This window comes from Anoplolepis gracilipes, chromosome 13, assembly GCF_047496725.1.
Source record: "Anoplolepis gracilipes chromosome 13, ASM4749672v1, whole genome shotgun sequence".
Taxonomy (NCBI): domain Eukaryota; kingdom Metazoa; phylum Arthropoda; class Insecta; order Hymenoptera; family Formicidae; genus Anoplolepis; species Anoplolepis gracilipes.
The window spans coordinates 5,535,001-5,554,016 of NC_132982.1; the positions used below are offsets into that span (position 1 = coordinate 5,535,001).

At 32.1% G+C, this 19,016-nt stretch overlaps 2 protein-coding genes and 1 long non-coding RNA gene across 8 annotated transcripts in view; 1 reads left to right on the top strand and 2 right to left on the bottom strand.

Annotated features, from left to right (window-relative positions):
* The window catches only part of LOC140672350 (uncharacterized), a 2,283-nt gene extending 1,163 nt beyond the window's left edge, over positions 1-1,120 (bottom strand). Inside the window, exons 1-3 of the mRNA XM_072904432.1 lie at positions 917-1,120; positions 265-548; positions 43-167 (exon numbers count right to left, since the gene is read on the bottom strand). Coding sequence (XP_072760533.1) covers positions 43-167; positions 265-548; positions 917-1,120 — 613 coding nt within the window. The remainder of the gene's footprint in view (positions 1-42; positions 168-264; positions 549-916) is intronic.
* On the top strand, positions 1,092-1,651 carry LOC140672351 (uncharacterized). The gene is made up of 2 exons (XR_012047879.1): positions 1,092-1,209; positions 1,349-1,651. It is a non-coding gene; the product is annotated as an uncharacterized lncRNA (long non-coding RNA).
* A 241-nt stretch (positions 1,652-1,892) lies between these two features.
* Amph (myc box-dependent-interacting protein 1) overlaps positions 1,893-19,016 on the bottom strand; it is a 33,590-nt gene continuing 16,466 nt past the window's right edge. For 2 of the 6 annotated variants that reach the window (XM_072904405.1, XM_072904409.1), the window contains exons 2-9: positions 10,715-10,850; positions 6,835-7,025; positions 6,164-6,436; positions 5,837-5,955; positions 5,473-5,516; positions 5,088-5,273; positions 4,286-4,503; positions 1,893-4,186 (exon numbers count right to left, since the gene is read on the bottom strand). In XM_072904405.1, coding sequence (XP_072760506.1) covers positions 4,106-4,186; positions 4,286-4,503; positions 5,088-5,273; positions 5,473-5,516; positions 5,837-5,955; positions 6,164-6,436; positions 6,835-7,025; positions 10,715-10,850 — 1,248 coding nt within the window. In that variant the 3' untranslated portion in view covers positions 1,893-4,105. The remainder of the gene's footprint in view (positions 4,187-4,285; positions 4,504-5,087; positions 5,274-5,472; positions 5,517-5,836; positions 5,956-6,163; positions 6,437-6,834; positions 7,026-10,714; positions 10,851-19,016) is intronic. The other 4 variants (XM_072904406.1, XM_072904407.1, XM_072904408.1 and 1 more) reach the window with 4 other exon arrangements.

Here is a 19,016-nt window from a genome sequence, read left to right on the forward strand (position 1 = left end):
TCGTATATTATATATAAAATGATCATTTTAAAAGATTATTACCTGAATCTATTTGACGCAAATTCATTGAAATTAATTCGAGCAAATTTGCAGCTTGCATGTTATAGTTCATGTCACCAAATAATTCCGCGATCTTGTGAAAGAATTGCTGAAGAGCTTCCAATCGTCTTTATTTTAACGTTAAATAACGTTAATTAGCTTTTTAATATTTTAATTTATATCTAATTATATATAGTTTCGAATAATTAAAAGTATGATAAATACAAATTTATTATCTTCGGTAATTCTTTATCTAAGAGCAATCTGCTTTGTTGAAAATCCTTCAAAATCGTATCATGCTGCCATTGTAGTTTTTTCATCTGCGACACAGACAGTTTCGAATTTTCCAATAGATTCTTAAAATTCGCAGACGCTAAAACAAAGTCTTTCCTTCTGTCCCTGTAATCGTCCAATAGCGCGCCCATATCTTTAGGAAAAATAATACTTTTGGAACAACATTCCATCAATTCTTGCAAATTCGACATTTTCTTTTTCTTCTCGGACTCGATCTAGATGACGATTGAAGGAATCATGATGAGAAAATTTTTGTTTATACGTGTATTATACGATCCAAAGAAAGAATTTTAAACTAACAATCCATAACATTCTATGTTTGAAGATGGAAAAGTTAATATTTTAAATTTGGATACACAAATTATTTTTATTTCAAAAGTAGATGTAAGATCAAACTCTTCAAGTTTTATTAAAAGTAAAGTATAATGAATTATTTTCCAACTAGTACGAAAATTAGAATAATAAAAAATTAAAATAAACATATTTTTTTCTTTCTTTGTACTTTATACCTATAGATCAACGTTGATAGTCACAACTTCAAGATATGAAAATGTATAAAATTCTAAACGCGAATTAAAATCACCTGTTCGTGATACGATATGAAATCGTTGTCCGTGTAGTTTACACTTGAAGAGGAATGGCATACGAGCAAGGCATGACTCATATCGAACACTCTTTTCGCTGCGAGGTACGATACTTGTAAGGACTGCATATATTGAACAACAGTTTCAAATACATTGCTGATTAAGCTCAGATGCTGCATCAAGGTCGCGTGTTTATCATCCATCACAGCCTCTTCCACTTGGGTCCTTATCAAATAGACTTGCAGACTTTCCTGTAATTGTCGCGATTTACCGTCCGAATTCTACTTAAAAGGTATGTTTGCAAAAATTCTAAGATTACATTCTAGTACTATTTTGTAACATTAAGTGTAATGTATTCGTATAAATTAAATGCCTTATAATTAATAGTCGCTAAACGTCTTGATGACTTTGTTCCGTTGCACTGTTCGCAGCAAATGCAGCAAGCAGAAAGTTTTTCTTGAGCCATCAGATGTGTCGCAGTTAGAAGAGGTGAATAGGCTTGCGAAGTTTTTTCGTCGTCTGATGTTGGCGTAGAACGTAAAGAAGAGTATCTATGAATGCACGGTTCGCTCCACCTCGTGTGAGGATTTCGCTCGCGAAATTGCGACATATTTCATACGTCTTACTTAAGCTTATCCCTAGCCCTAGAGCATTATGATAAGCATTATGATTCTGCTAATGTAATAAAAAATATACAAGTTGAGTGTAATGTGTTAAAAAATCCAGATTTGAAATCGCTCACTGATTGTCTCATCAGCCATATCTCTCTAAATAGTTTTATGTCATCGATGTAGTACGGTTGTTCTGCGAATTCTTCTAGAAAGATGTAGAGGTTGACATGACATCACGTGTGCGCTTTTTTGCTTGTTGATCGTATTTTCTTCAAAATCTCTCGGGATGCTGATCGATGGATACTTAGGAATAATATATTTGTTATGGGCTAAAAATCACGTTTTGAACATTCACGCGTATATATATGTATTACAAACCAGTACTGATTTATTATATAATCATCTTAGTTGGAAAAAAACAATTAAACGATAAATATTTGATACACTTTGTATTAAGGTTATAAAGATACTATTGACTTTGTTTCAATAAAATAAAATAACAAGACAGTAAAAATGACAAATGACATAACGATCGGTTGTTCCACTGCTACACTAAATCTGCGACCTTTGCTGCATTCTTTTGGCAAATTTTCGATACAGATTATTTTATGAGCGCATAAAAGTCTTTTACCATTTACATATTAACGCAATATAATAGAATTTATTACATATTATATTTATACATGCATAAAAAAGATGTAGACCTACAACTTTAACTTTCATGTTTGATATTTTATATTAATCTTTGAATTATTAGGTATTTGTATATACGTTATCAAAAAATATCTGGCGGATAAGAATTAGTGAGAGAATTTTTTTGTTCTTTTTACATACGTTCTTAATATTTAAATGCATATCTCCCACTTGGATTATAAATACTTTGATGGTATAATCATATAATTAATATTGCACATATAATTAGAATTGCAGGCTCAAAGAAATTAAATAATCCATTCAATATATATATTTTTTTTTAAATATAAATTTCATATATATAGATTTTTTCTTTTTCTTTTCTTTCTTTCCTTTTTTGAATTTTTAAATATTTTTCTTCTTTTTCTTTCTTTCTTTCCTTTTTTGAGTTTTTTAATATTTTTTAATTTAATTTAATGAATTTTTTATCATGGGGATAAACCACGAAAACTTATTAATAGCGTCTATTAAAATAATTATTAGTGTGACAATGGATCAATCCTCGTAAGTGGCCTTTCTTACAAAAGAAACAATCCAACTTTTCTATATTTTCTCCGCGCGTTTTATAGCATAATAAAATAAACAGACACACGATATATCAAGTAGAAGCTGAAATTGATATTCTCTCTTAACGCTACTCTGTAAGTATATATATGTATATATTATTACAACACTATTTATTACACAAGATGTGAATATAAGTTTATTTTCGGCAGATCTAACGAGTATTGATCGAGTCTACAAAAGTTTCGGTTTGTTACGTATTCGTTTTCTATCTTGACAACATGAATAGATACGAGAGCGATAATAATTATAGCAATAATAATAATAACAATAGTAATAATATAATAATAAACGCTTCTTTGTCGCTATCCCATTTTCTACACATATATATATGTAGATTGCGGATACAAGTGAATAAAACTTACAAGGTTTCATTGACAAAATTTATGCTCCAAAAAGAGACAGAAAAAATAATAATAAATATTCAAAAACTATACTCATCTCATTTATACATTGTAATATTTATCTTTCTCTTACGTATCACCTCATCGATATCTATTATTATTATACCTCGTTGAAAAATTTGGCATTTGGCGAAAGTTTAATGGGATCTATTGCTAGAATCTTGCACTGTAGGCGAATAAATAATGTAGAATCTTAGAATCTTACTTTACGAATGCAGAAAGATAGTTGGACCTTGAAGATTTTACGGCCTCCCGTTGAATGAGAAGGGGCTTCTCATACGTCGCGAGTGCTCTTAAACTTTAAGATATATATATTTCTCTTAGTGATCCTTTTCAGTGGCCACAAAGTTATCTCGTAAAATACTCTTAAGTAATATAGATCTATGTACAATTTCATAAAATAATATTAATTTAATATATACCTTTCGCGTTTTATATTATAATAATGCATATCGTTGTGTTTGTGTGTACGTGTTACGTGTGTTTGTATGTGTGTATGTTACAAATATATTAGTCACTTAAATATCTCATTTGATTATTATTTCAAAATGTGTATTCGTACGTTTGATATGAGAGATTTAATCCCATATTTTTGACGAATAAAAGTGAATGTTGGCACAGACAGTGGCTGGTTTAAGGCACTTTGGGGTGATTGATTCTCTCCGCAGTACCGTCCAGCATAACTATCTTATCGAATTCCCCGCCCCCTCCCCCTTACGCCTCTTGCAGCTCGTCGCCTGGCTCTTTTCAATTCGCTTTTACCTATATACGTCGTCGTGCGTAATATTCGAATGACTGCGCGCAATTCTTATATATGTATCTCCCATCTAATTACGTGACTCTTTCTACTACCTTAAAATAAAATACGCTGTCTCTGGTGAGCATTGGAGTGTTAATGGCGAACCGATTACAACCCTCACAGCGGTTTCGTGAAATTCGCTGGGAACATACCCTTCTCGTTGGTGCCTTCTTTGATACCCATTAACCAACCTTCTTCCTACAAAAAATAAATACAAGAATAGCGTAAGAAAAAGTTTTAAAATATTTTGTCATTTTATACAATTTAATACAAATAGTTACGAAAAAAATTACAAACCTGTTCTTCGGGATCATCATATTCCACGACGCGAATGATCTCACCGACGTCGAACGACAGTTCATCCACGTCCTCGCGATTATATTTATAAGTGGCTTTAACCCTGTACAAAACACCCGGTGGCAGATTGTCGGTGGTCGCCCCTGCAGAGAAATTGGTAGCATTTTCATATTCCGCCTCTAGAATGACCGAGTCCGCCCCATTAGTCATGGACCTGCCTGTGATTTTATCCGAATGGAGACTTTGATATGTACCAAATGTGTGCAAAATTTTCACATTTTATATTTTTAATCGTACATAATTAACGTCTAATACCACAACTAGGTCAAATTTATTACGATCTTGTTTCGGCAAGACCATGCACGAAGGGGCAGGTAGCATACTAATATTACATTAATAATTAATCGATGCTGCAAATTTAATAACATTCGATTAATAGTGCCTTATGTTACATATACGTCTATTTATTTGGAACTTTGAAAGAATACGTTGATCTCAATGTTGTAAAAACAAATCAATCAACAATTAAAATATATCATGCATTTTATTTTTGTAAAATATAATTTAATAATTTCATTTTATCTTTATTTTACCAAGACTTTTGGTTTTTACTTAATTTCAAAGAAATTTAATATTAAAAATATCAAAAATAAGAGAAAAAAATCTGATTCAAACTGTTGAGAAAATTCGTACACAAAGCTTGTCACAACATGATTGTATATGTATATATATATGACGTTGGTTGAAATCAGACAATATTAGAGACAAAAAAGTACATTTATCAGTTATGCAAGTGACTTACCAACTGGAATATCATATAGCTCCTCGACCTGTTTGGAAGGCGCGACTGCGCTCTGCGGTGACGCATCCTGGTTATTGAGAGAATTATCATTGCTGTTAGCATTGCTGTTAGCGTTGCTGTTAGCATTGCCATTTATCTGGGTAGTTGGCGATGTATCTCTGGCAGCGGGCGCGGTATCATTCAAAGCTGAAACACGCGAGAGAAAGCGCACTCAAAAAACTGGTAGCCAGCCACAACATGGCCTTGTCAGGAATGTTCTAAGTCCTGCTCTTGTTCTACGCGTAGCGAGAACGTTACAAGACATGCATAATTAGTGCAACATGTACGTAATTAGTATACGCGTAAAAGTACAAATCAAACTTGAACAGAAATGTGACAAAATTACCTTCTGAGATATTGTTCTGCGCTGGTTGCGTGTTGATTATTAGGCTGAAATAAATCAGTATTATGTAATTATTATATCTCGATAATACATTTTGTATATATAATTGCTATTATTAATATCACTATTAGTATCATATTCTGTTTTATGCAACAATCCTTATTTCCGGTTCTAATATATATTATAATTTGTATGTGATCACAGTTTTACAATATTACATTTTGTATCGTGTTTTATATAATTTGAGTTCAAATTATGTTTTATACAAACAATCTTCCAATACATTATTATTTATAATTAATCTCTTATATAATTATTATTGTATTCCTATGAACTAAATTTAATTTTATAGAATTTATTCACTTACGACGAATTTGCGTTAGGCGATTTCGGCGATTGCGGTTCCGTGTTCTTCTTAAGCGTGTAAGATCCTCGCTGACTTTCATTAGCCAATTTATCGACGATCGCTTCTAATTCCGAATATACCTAGGAACATAAATAGGAATATGAAAAGATATAATGACGTCACACCACTGTTTTTTATATATATTTTCCAATATAAAAAAAATTAGACCAATTTTCATTAAAATAAACTGTATTAAAAATTAGATGAGATATGAAACTCAGTTATATTAAATTCGATTCTGTTACACTGATTCATCCTTTTTTCTAGCAACTCGTATGAATTAGATACCTTGGAACTTTCAGTGTGAAACACTTGCTCCGCGGCAAAGAGCGTCTGCAGATTAGTGACGAGGAAAAGAACGCGCGAGTCGTATAACGCCGGCAGTTCGTCGTGCAGTTCAGAATTCAGCTGCTCATATGTACGTTTTGCCTCCTCAAGTAGTTCCTTCCCTCGGGACACTTTGAGCTCGTCCCTCTTCTTTGGATTGCACTGCAGAGATTGGAAGTTGTGTCTTTGACTGTCGTAATCTACCAGCTTACGCCCGCGTTTGTCGACCTTTTTCTAGAAACAAATAAAAAGTGTAAGAAACATTATCATAAATTAGATTAGGTATATTAGATGGAGAAAAAAAAGTTTAATTAATTTTCAACTTTACTGTAATATTTTTATAATTTTCCAGCATCCTCTATCTATTCGTTATTGTATTATATATTGTATATTATAGGAACAAATAATAAAATAGTTTATTAAAATTGGCGAGAAAAGTTTTATAATCTAACAAGTATGTGTAAAAGAATGATAAAATAAAAAATATTAATTTCCCTATTAATTTAGTTTTCATTAAAATATCGAGTTTTTTAGTATTTTATTTATCCTCGAAAGTTTAATGATGGAGAGTATCATCGATAAAAAAAATCGTTGATGCAATTATCGCAAACTATACAGAACCCTATACATACCCTCATCTCCGGGAATTGACTCTGATATGTGTTGAGTGGTACAAGAACCTGGTCCGCGAGCTTGTGAGTGAAATCTTGCCATAGCATGTCAAGATTTTGTGCCTGCACGTACAACAGGTCGTGTCCAGTCCACTGGCTCTCGTAAATTTCATTCAACGAGTCCATAAGCGTCTTCGAGGCAGCTTGAACCGCTGAAAAATAAAACGCACACATCAGATTACTTTTGTTTGCTGCGTCTGTTTTTCTTTTTTTTTTTCATTAATGCATGTTTAATTATTGCAATTAATGCATGACTCTCTCGCGCATAGCGAGCAAATTTTCGATAAAGAAAACTTTTTCAAACTCAATCCCGACGTCTCATAACGCGGTCATTGACAGAGACACAGAGAGCTGTTTTGCAAGCCAGCGAGAAACTTTTTCACGCTGATTTTCTATCAGGTGCCACATGTTTTTACTTCAGAAATACACACGACGCGGGTGACTACTTTCCTGACCTACATCTAAACCTATCTTAGTGCATTCACCTGCGGTGATAACGCGGTTGTTAACAAATTCCTCGCTTCGTTTGTGCTACGCAAAAGTTGCAAAGTGGCTGTCATTCGCGTTGGATTTCGTGCTGACGGATATTTAATTCAAATCACAACAAAATAAGATGAAATCAGAGTCTTTTGCACATGTAAATTAATGTATCATTTAAATGTTATAAGCATTGATCTTTTATTGAAAGATTTTTTATTTAATTATTATATATATATATGTATAGATTAATTTATTGCAATGTATCATTACAAATTTAATTTTCTATATTTTAATAAAATAAATCAAGATACTCTCTAAGGAAAAAAATATCAACTTCCAGTGATTCAAAAATAATACATATGCAAAGTTGGAGCATTTTTGGGAAATCTATTCTATAAGATAATCATATTTATCGATGAAAATAATTAAATAATATCAATAATATATCCAGATAAAGTAACATTATAAATCAATTTTGATTAACTTATAACGTGTGGAAATTGAAGGCAACATCACGAGTACTGATAAGCGATTATTCATTAATGCAAATTATGACAAGCGACTAAGCACAATTTTTAATGCAATTATTTTTTAATTATTTCAACTTGCAGCCGACGAGCTGTGCGCACGTAGTCGTAAATTTTTTCTTAGTTTATCTACTTGGAACTTGAACTTGTGGAGCGCGTAATGATATAAATTGCGGCGATGAATCGTCGACAATTTTACTTGTAACACGTTAACATATTTTCATCGTATTTTCCCGTTAACGCTACCGCGACTTTATGGCGACTTTGTCGCCAGCAAAACTTACCGGTTATTTATCGATAGGTTTTACATTCGACTTCTGTATGCGGGTATTTATACGCGTTGCGTCCCGTCTGTCGAGCGATAAAAGGAAAGCTAAAAGACATTGACGTGGATATTCCACGTGCTCCGAAATTAACACTTCGTTCCAAAAAATCGCGTATCGCGATGTTTATTTAACGGCGTTTTCAAATTCTGCGTGCTTTTTTCTGTACATTCCTGATTTTTAATTTTATCATTTTTGCATTTATAAAATTCGCAATTAGCCACGAAGAAATATTTCGCTTTTTTTCGCAGTTGAAAAATGGAAATTGTAGAAAGTATGTAAATATCGGCGTTGCTAATCCAGCCAAGTATAGAAACGTTGTTATTCGAGTGGGAAGGATTAAAGATCGAATGACATTCTACTATTGATTTCGCGCGTGTTTGTCAGTCTCATGTCGAGACTGACTATTAAAGTTAGAGAGAGAAAGAGACCTGAGTGCACCGTCGGGCTTTCAGCTTTTAAAATGCATAAGCCCATTGTACTTGAGAAGCAGTTATTTAAATATCTCATAGAGATGTAAAACTCTTTGTCCGAGATTGTTGTGGGTATCAATATCTATATATATATATATATATATATATATATATATATATAATTTTCTGCTACCTGAAGTGATAACTAATTTATGTTATATTAGCGCAAATAATATTGACATTACAATATATATTTCTCTTACAAAAAAATAATATGTTATAATATATGGATTACTGTGTCGTTAATTATTTATATTATAAGTATAATATACTATTATAAATACAGAGGAAGAATAAAAATTAATTTTCCGTTAAAATCTGGATGTTGAAAACTTGACATACATATTACATTTAAAAATACGATATAGAAAATAATAATGTTGTTATCATTCAGATTATTGGACAAGTCACGGAATAGCTTTATCAATTTCTTCGATTATAGCGTATGTCATTCAGCTGACAGTACATTATATATTCGCGCGTGTCTCGTATCACTATCTTATCTAAAATGTATCTCGGCAAGGTCGTGTTGTTTAATATTTTGGGCACACCGACTGCTGGCGCGAAAGATTGTTACGAATTACGTGCAAAGAGTAATGTCTTCCTGTGCCAACTCCCACACAAAGGTAGCCTTTTTTTATGTGCATATGTGTATGGTGTATTACAGAATATATAGGTGCGATTAAAATATTACGTCAGTTCCTGCGACGGTAATTGATGCCGGTGAATCTGCGCAGAAAATCGCCGGTCGTTATTCAATGTCTGCTCGTTATTCATCCGTCCGTCATTCATCCGCGAGACGATACGCGATAGAAGTGTCGGTGGACAGTGAAAATGATTTTTCCGACTGATCATAACAGACCTTTGTTAATCGAAATAATTATATAACTCTCTTTGAGTTCAAATTTTTTTTATTACACTCCTGTATCGTTCAAACGTATTATTACTAACATGTATAAATTAATTTTGATTTTTGTATCTCACAATATAAAGAAAAGAAGAAAAATGCAGTAAATGTGAGATATATTGTATAAATGAATTTTGAAAGAGCATGTTTCGATAAATATGCATTACTTGTGCAATCCACAAAAAACACAAGGACAAAATTACACGTCAAGTAATTCAGCCTCCACAAGAGTTTAACAATCGGGTCACGGTAACGCAAGATTGTTCGAACAAGTTTTTCTTTTTAATGTCACGTTTCGCAGAAGTCTGTTAATTTGAGCACACTGACCTTATAGATGCAAGTTTTGTGAATGCAAAAAGTTTTACATATTGCTTAAATCACAAATTATACGACAAAGGGGAAAATATTTCTCGAAAAGTATATACTACTTTAATTTTAATTTTTTTGATAGTTGATATGTATGTCAATTAAATTTAATAAGCAAAAATAAATACTACTAATGTAACTAACATACGCGGGCGATAAAGAATTGTATATCTGTACAATCATTAATATTGTTTATAATAGCTAGCAGTAGCTAATAATAATCCACGAGAGATCAAATAGACGAACAGAATAAGAATTTGACGTTCTTATTTACGTCTGACTCTCAACTAGTTCAATTTCCTACTAATAAAGTATAAAAGTTATATTCAAGATATTGATAGCTCCTTGTCAGAATAAATAGAATTGTTTGTGTAATTTATAACTAAGCAATTTGAATTTTTTATAATAGTTCTAATCTTCATAATTAGTGCTAAATTAGCGCTTATGTACAGAATTAATGCCACATCAATATTTCATACGTGCTGTCAGTTGAATAGATAATTAAATACTAATAACTCAAAGGTGAAGATATTTAATCGCATCGGCAAAAGCCACAGTAATCGCATTTCAAAACTAAATAAAGAAAATCTCTTTTGTAAAACATTAAAAATGTACACTTTTATATTTCATTTATCGATATAAGCCCTAGTGTTTCCCTGTGCACTTAACGCATGTAAAATATAACGAGCATAGTCTGTCTAATAAATAGCTACTGACGTTTAGAGGAAAGACCAGTTGAATTTCGTTCCGCACGTAACGACTTACCTCGAACACATCTGATGTAATTGTTAAACTCCTTTTGCAGTCTGTTGGCAGAGTTCTGCTGCCTCGTGAAGTTCTGCAGATGCTCGTCAAATATATCGTCTGCAGTTCGATCGACCTTGCCTAGATTTTGAAGAAACTACAACAAGAAAAAGATACATTTGTTAGTAATCATCGTAATAAGTTTTATACCATTTTAATATATGCGCCAATAATAATTTATTAAAAAATAAAAATTATAATATATATATAATAGTATATCAAATAATGTATATAAAAAAGTGAAATATATTATTATTATATTATTATACATATATATTCTCTCAGATAAAGTATATATGTGAAAGTGACTTGCATTTATATCAAACTTATTGAATGTAGACACAAAAGAGTAAAATACACAATATTTTTATAGAAATGACTAATGAGAAAGAATATTAATCATAATTTATTGAATCTCTCTCTCATCGCGTTTATTTAATCGAAAAATTTTCCGATGTTGAACAAAGTTTACGTGGGTCCCGTTCCCACAAATGCTAACTCAAATTAATTGCGTAGGTGTAAAATACCTCTATATACCTCTATACTAAACTTTCCTTTCCTCTCGTCGAACTTTTCAATTTAAGTGAAGGTACGCGACTTTCGGAAAAAGTTTTGAAAATGTGATTTTTTAACGGATATACGTCCCTAATTCTTTTCAATCTTTAAATCTATATTTATTTTATGTGTTTTATGTATCGTCAATTTATCACCTTCGAAAAAGGTAGTAAATTGCTTTTCTTTAGAATTATTTATAACATTTATGGTTTTAACTTTCAACAATAAAATCTTTAAGCTCATATTATTCATTATTATCGAACATTATGTATGTGTATACATATTTTACGTATATCTGTGGTTAAATACAGTAATGTGACTAAATGTGAATGTCGTAAATGAGGCTTTTGAACCGCTCTCATCATCAAATGATAAACACCACCTATATTATCACATTGTACGGAAGATTCACGATATATAATCTTACTTATCTATATTATTCTAACATTAATAAATATTATCTCGTAAATGTTTTATGTAAACAAATCAAACGAGTTGTTCTAAATAACAAGCCATTTAATGCATTTTACAGATTTATTTATATATATATAATAGATAATAAATAAATTTAAATTTTATATATAAATCTTCTACGAATTTCTCGATAAAATAAAGAATAATATAATAAACTTGCGTAGAAAAATAATAACAGGTAAAATAGTCATTTTATCGAATGCATGAAATGCATGATTTATATCCGCGTTACTTTCCTGGCTTCTCACAGCCAATTTAATAAAAAAATCTATTAAAGCCTCTGTACCCCACTACCATTGTTATCGGCAATAAAGCGCGATGCGTTGTGAAAGGATGCGGATGATATAACAATAGCTATCGACCGCGAAGAAATTTCACCCTAAGAATGCCATTCGTCCAGTTCGATTTTTATTTAGCTCCGTAACACCTGCTCGATCTTCAGTATATCGGAAAAAACTCGCCCTTCCGGGAAATTACGTAAAACAATCATACGGTCACAGAAATTCCATTACTTTTTAAATTTAAAATCAAATCGTTTTCATATTTATTAAAAATGATATATTCAAAAGAAGCAAATATATGTGTTTGAAATAAAAGTTAGTTGCATTTTTCTATCATTCAAATAAAAAAAATTCATAACAATTTTACACCTTTATCTTACACCATTTTTTTTTTTTTTTTATGAAAAAAGTTATTATATTAAGTATTCTTGTTGAAGATAATAGCAAATAATGTATTTAAAGCGAATCATTCAAGATGCATAAAGATTGAATTAAGAAAAAATTTCTTTTTAATACATCGCGTATTAAAATAACACGTACTTGAAGTATCCTGTGTATAATAAATTATAGCTTGATATTTCAAGGGAGAACGCCAGAAAAATGCTGCCGGCATTCATGTCGGCGGCATCTCTCTTACGCTGGGTCAGAAATCAAAGGCTGGAACATTCGCGATGGAAATCGCGAGGCATTACGTAACTACCTCTATCGCTAACTCTATTCGCAGAGAGCCAGTGATCCACCCGCGAAGGTAAAAGGTGCGCCGACCTTCTGCAGCATGCTCTTCGTTCCGTCTCGGGAAATAAGGAGATCGCGCGCACGCGTGTCGTGATATACCATTCATTTTCCGTTCTCCAATTTTCCGTAAATTACTTTCGTACCGGTTACATACTATTCGAATCTCGTAACGAGATAGAATGACAAATGTTCAATGAGATAGAAAGACGAACTAGTTTGTTTTTTTAACATTCCCTCCAGCATGACCTTAAACTATACTTGCATACCGCAGATTGAAAGTTTGCAATTCACAAATGGTAAACGGTATAATATGCATTGCATAAATCTACATTTAGAATGATCAGTGAAATTAGTAATGTGATAGAAATGACTAATTTAACTGTTAGAATTGCCGAGGTTTAGCATTTGATTTGCATTGAAATTTTTATAAACGATATTAATTCTGAAAAATAATGTGATGACTTCGATTATCGAAATAACATTGGCTATGAAAAAATAATATTGTATTTATATATTTGACTTGTAAACAAAAATCTATCATAATGTATTCTTAAGAAACAACATGTGATACAAAGAAGATTAAATGTATATCATGTATCTAAGTCTTTACGAATTCAGTGGCATCTATCCAAACGTGACATATCAGTTAATAGTAAAAAGATAGTAAGTATATCAGAAATAAGACACCGCAGCTGCGACAGTAGTAATTATGAGATGATCCTCACATTTAATTACGTTTATTCAGCAAAGATAGTAGCTAATAAAACGCATGTGTGCTTCCCGCGTCCGGCATTTCGTCTGTTATCAGAGGCACAAACGTTTAAATTAATTCTTTCAATCGTTTCTATGGCGTTATTAAGGTTGATCCGCGCAACGATGTTATTTACCACGTCTCTCTATATGCTTTATCCCGACAGAATAATCATTTATGAAGAAATATTATTTACGGAAGCGTAAAACGTAGAGCTTAAAGTAGAAAATGGCTTGGCATAATAGTATGTATTCAAGAATAATAATTAATTTTTTTCCTTCAAATAACAAAAAACAATATAGCGCGTAATATATTATTAGATCGTTTTATTACAATTATGTGCAATTTATTGAGATACGTGAAGTATATCAAGTTTTAATATCAGTTAAATCACACAGCAATCACATTGCAGTTTTAATATCAGTTAAATCACACAGCGCAAATTCACAAGATATCTGAGAGCGAATTAATCCTATTTTACTTTCGAGTCAAGATCGTTTCCTGCGTGTCTGCTATATATAATTATTTCGGTGCAATCTTAAAGATATTCCATTGCAATTTTTGTTCTGCTTCGCCGAATATGAAAGATAACGATGAGAAAATTTTACGTTTTACTTCGGGTATACTTATACTATTCAAATATTGTATTTCGTATACGTCATATCTTCGAAGAGACAAGATTAAAGTATACAACAAAGATAAATTGTTTTCAATATATAATCTTGCATGAATCATCGTATAAAACGCACTTTTATCTCGAGATAAGTTCTCAGACGAGTCCGTATTAGCGGAGCGATACAAAACAGTGTTATTGGAGTGAATCAAAACAGTGTTGTTGGAATGATGCCGAGAAAAATTTCGTCCCGTAAGATGCATCAGCTGAATATATATGCAGATATATATTCGTTATACGGTATATCTGTTATACCGTTACATATCGTGTAATGCTTCGCGTAATATTTGTTTTACGGAAAAACGCCTAAAACTTGTACAAGGCATAAACATAATCCTTTTTTGCTATAATTAACATATGTTTATTAATCGTAAATTTAATAAAAAAAGTTATATGTCTTAAGCAGACGAAATCGGTTATAGAAGTATTAAATTTTATAAACCGAGACTAAAAATATACATACAACCTTGATTAACTGTTATGGATAGATGTTAAATTTCGCGTCATCGACCCGGCCTACTGCACGACTTGTTGATGTTTTTACTATCTTATATGACGCGAGACATAATTTTTGTCACGATTCTGTATGCCTTCGTACCGTTATTCGGTTAACAAGTCTCCATTCGATACCTTGTAGCAGGTGAGAACGAAGACTGAACTCGTTTACACGCGAAGCCGACTTGCATATATCATATACTGTACAACACGCGCACGAGTTGCAACATCTATACGTAATACTTGCAATTAATATAAGCGCATCAAATGCCGAGATGATACGAGAAATTTTTAAATCGTTGTGCAAAAAAATTTGTACAAAAACAAATAAATAATTCGGTAAATTTTACGAATTCTTCACAAATGAAATTTTATCAATTTTTATAAATATCACACATCCTACAAATGTAAAATTTCTGCTTTTGCCCGATATACAATTTGTCCCATCGGAGATAACTGTCAGCACCTAATCGCGCCGTGACTTTCGTCAAACTTTTTTTTAAGACATTACTGTCGACAACCAATTACTCGCTGCTTCCGGCGTTTTCTGTATAAATAAGAAAACTTTCTCCTGCGCTACAGATAACGCGACGGCTAACGGGAATACGGAAAAATTCCTCATCATGACGTTTGGCTTTTACATCGAGCGGCGAGCAAAGAGGGAATTTATTTAAAATTCTCAGTCGTCTTTCTGATAGGAATTTTTGTTCTCGTCTCGATCGTTTCTAGATAGTCATGAACGACGTGATGAAGACAGCATTAAAATAAATTAATGAATTCTTTTAGTTTTCTATTTACGGCCAGTTGAAAATGAGTACTCGTAATGATCGAGCATTGAAACGTGACCAATTACAGTTGTCCGGCTACTAATACATTCGCGTGCTGCTGCTTTTCATGTATATGACTAGCAACAGTATTAATTGGTAATGATAGTAATTGGTACAGATGACATATAGTTGGCATCAAGAAAAATATTCTACAAGTCTTAAAGTTCTGTAAGATATTCTGTGAGTCTCTATCTACATTTATCCTGTATAAAAAATGATCTTTAAAAATTAATATACCTTCCTTTTAGTTTAACGTTACTTAATGAGACATTAAAATTAATAAGAAATTTATATTTGGATTATTCGATACTACTTTTAATAATATTAGATCTTCAAATCCGAAGAACATACAGACCCGGACGTGTCGTTTCCGAAATAGATGGTCCTCTCTCGGCTATATTAATAGCCGAGCAGATGACGCGAATATGCCGTTGCATCGCTATTATTGTGCCATCTTATGGCCCCGTTTCGCCACTTGTCGGTTCACATTGTGCTCCCGGAGAACCATTGTCGTAGAGACACCGCGGATGAGATGGAGAAAAAAATAACAACGTGTAGCGTATGACAATTGTCAAAATTACATAAATTCATCTTGTGATGCTATAAGAGCAATGTTTACATTTTCTAAAAAAAAATAATTTTTTTTTAATAAACGTGTTGTACATCATAATTTCCCTTTGACACAGATTGCTAATTAAATGCAAATTAAGATAAAATTAAATTTTTCATTTTGAATATAAATTAAAATTTCTCTTTTAGACCACCATTTTATTAAAAAAAAATATATATATATTATAAAATTATTAATTATAATTAAAAATGTATGCCACAACATGTTTCTGGAACAATCTGTCATTAACATTTAACGCTTAATAAAATACTGTATAAAAAATTATACAGTTGCATGTAAAAATAATCTATCGTACAGCTAAAAAACGCGGGGATAGTAACCTGTTAACGAAAGTGACGAAACTTTTCCACGGTCGCGACGCGACGAGCGAACGGAAGGAGAGGCCTTTTTCTCGACGTTTTCGCCCGGTGCTTCTCGGTTGAGGCGAGCGCGGAACCAGTCGCGGAGACCACCAGGAAGGAACGAGAGGAGTCGGAATGTTGGCGCGGGGTTCGGACATCAACCTCTCGGGCAGTCGGCCCGCCGTTCGCCACGAACGGCCAATCCGGCGCCCATCGGCGAACGGTAATTCGTACCCGTACATGCATACGCGACCCACGGTTTGAACCCTTTCCCGATCATGTAAAATGTAAGAGCCATTTGTACTTGAATACAACACTTTCGTACTTAAATAATAAAGTGAAATACTCTGAATAATATTCGTATGCATACATAATATTCTGATATAAAATGCTCAATTCAAAACATTAATTTGATTTGTATTTAATATTTCTTTTTTTTTCAAGGGTTAACTAATTGTAAAATATTAAAATTATAATTTGTCGCATAATCAAGGAAAAAAATTAAAAATATTAATAAAAAAAAAAATTGGTTATTTTATCTGCAACGTCCGTCTCTCCAAATAGTAATTGCAATACGTTATTGAGTTGTGTCATTAACTTATGTAATCGGTAAACGAGCTAACAACGAGTGGCGATATTGAGAGAATGCGGGCCTAGTAATTCGTTAGAAAGACTATAATTCTTCATTTGGGATTATTATATCCTTGTGACATGATAACAGAGTAATGTTATAATTTGTTACATCGCCATAAAATATTTTTTTGCTAAAGCTAGTTACATTTTTATATCATGTTACTACGGTTCTTCGCTAATTATATTTCAGGCAGATACTTGAGCTTGTTTGTAGGTTGAGACGGAAATTTTACGAGCACTTTGCGCACCGTTAGAAAAAAAGAAACGGCGCGAAAAAAAAATATGTCTATGCAGGGCGGCTGCAACCAGTTGCAACCGTATATATTGCGACGTACATTTCGAAGTATCGCATAATATCCGTAACATATTATTGTATCCTGATTATTATAAGAGAAAGTCATAACGTGTATCACCTTAAAATGAATGATATACTATAAACATGTTTCATAGCTTAATACATAACGAGATATATGTAATAAATATTTTTAAGCTCTAGTGTCACAAAAAACTATATCCTTTATATCTCTCTTTATTGTATTACACATATACACATTAATACTGTATATACAGGATAACACGTTCTATTAACTTATATGGTTAACAGAAGAAACTAAGATTCTACTTTAACGAAAATATACCTATTATAATTATTTTATTTAAAATTACGTGAAAGTAGGAACTTTTTTAAAATTTTGTAGAACGCACTTAGAAGATTACGTAAAGTAATCGGATTTTTATCTATCATGTAAGCCTTGCAATTATTATCATATCTAACGCCCCACCTATTTTTCTCTCCTTATTACCGATCAGAACCGAGATTATGCTAGATTGAGAAAAATAGAGAAGAAAAAAGAAGAAAACGATGGAAAGAGTACAAAGTGAGCGGACATGAAAGTCCTAGTAAACAGATTACTAACTTGCATGCTTTTACGTTTCATGAAATTTAAATTATTAATCGAAACAAATAGAATTAATTTTACGTGAAAAAAAAAATAAGTAACTTTAAACACGCAAAATGTTTTGCATGTATCAAACTTTTTATAAGAAAGAATTATGATTTTAAATTCGTTTCAGAATCTCAATTATTCTCTATAGTAAAAAGGAGGAATAGATGACACACTTTTGAAATACGTGATAACGGAAACGCCTATAGTTACAAATAAATTTTGTTAAGTCTAAAATGTCGATATTATAACGGATTTTTGCCATAATTTATTATAACGGGAGTTCTCGAACGAAGATATTTTGTGAAATTGAGGGCCACACTCTAAATTTATGGCACAGCAACTGTATTACACATGTTAAAAGCCGGGTTGCAACTGCAACGTTGTTGGCCGTGCACCAGACCTGTTGACGTACGCGCTTATGGAAGTTTAACAAAATCCATAATTGAGAAAAAAAAGTTACAACTTTTCAACTTATCATGATATTCCAGACAAGGATGCTGTTATATCGATATTTTAAATTTAAGCAGAAGGAAAATTATTTCGTTTTCGAATCATCAATTCTATATTATTGAATTTACATTATCCAGAGAGTACCCTCCCTCTCTCTCTCTCTCATATTTAATATAAATTTATATATTATTTTCTAAATTTTTTGTTCAAATGGATACATGTTTATATAATATTTTATTTTTGAAAGCCTATGATAAAACAATTGATATTGATCGTGATCTATGAATTTTGTAATGCGAGATATTTAAAGCATTTACAACGAAGATATAAAGGTATATTAATGCACGCGTCCTTGCGAGGGAGTTGCATTTATACAACCTTTCCTTCCTTTCTCACCTTGAAGCATCCTGGTTGGTCGCGGGCTGGTCGAGTTAACGGAACCATTCGGACGTTTAATCCGTCTCGAGTTG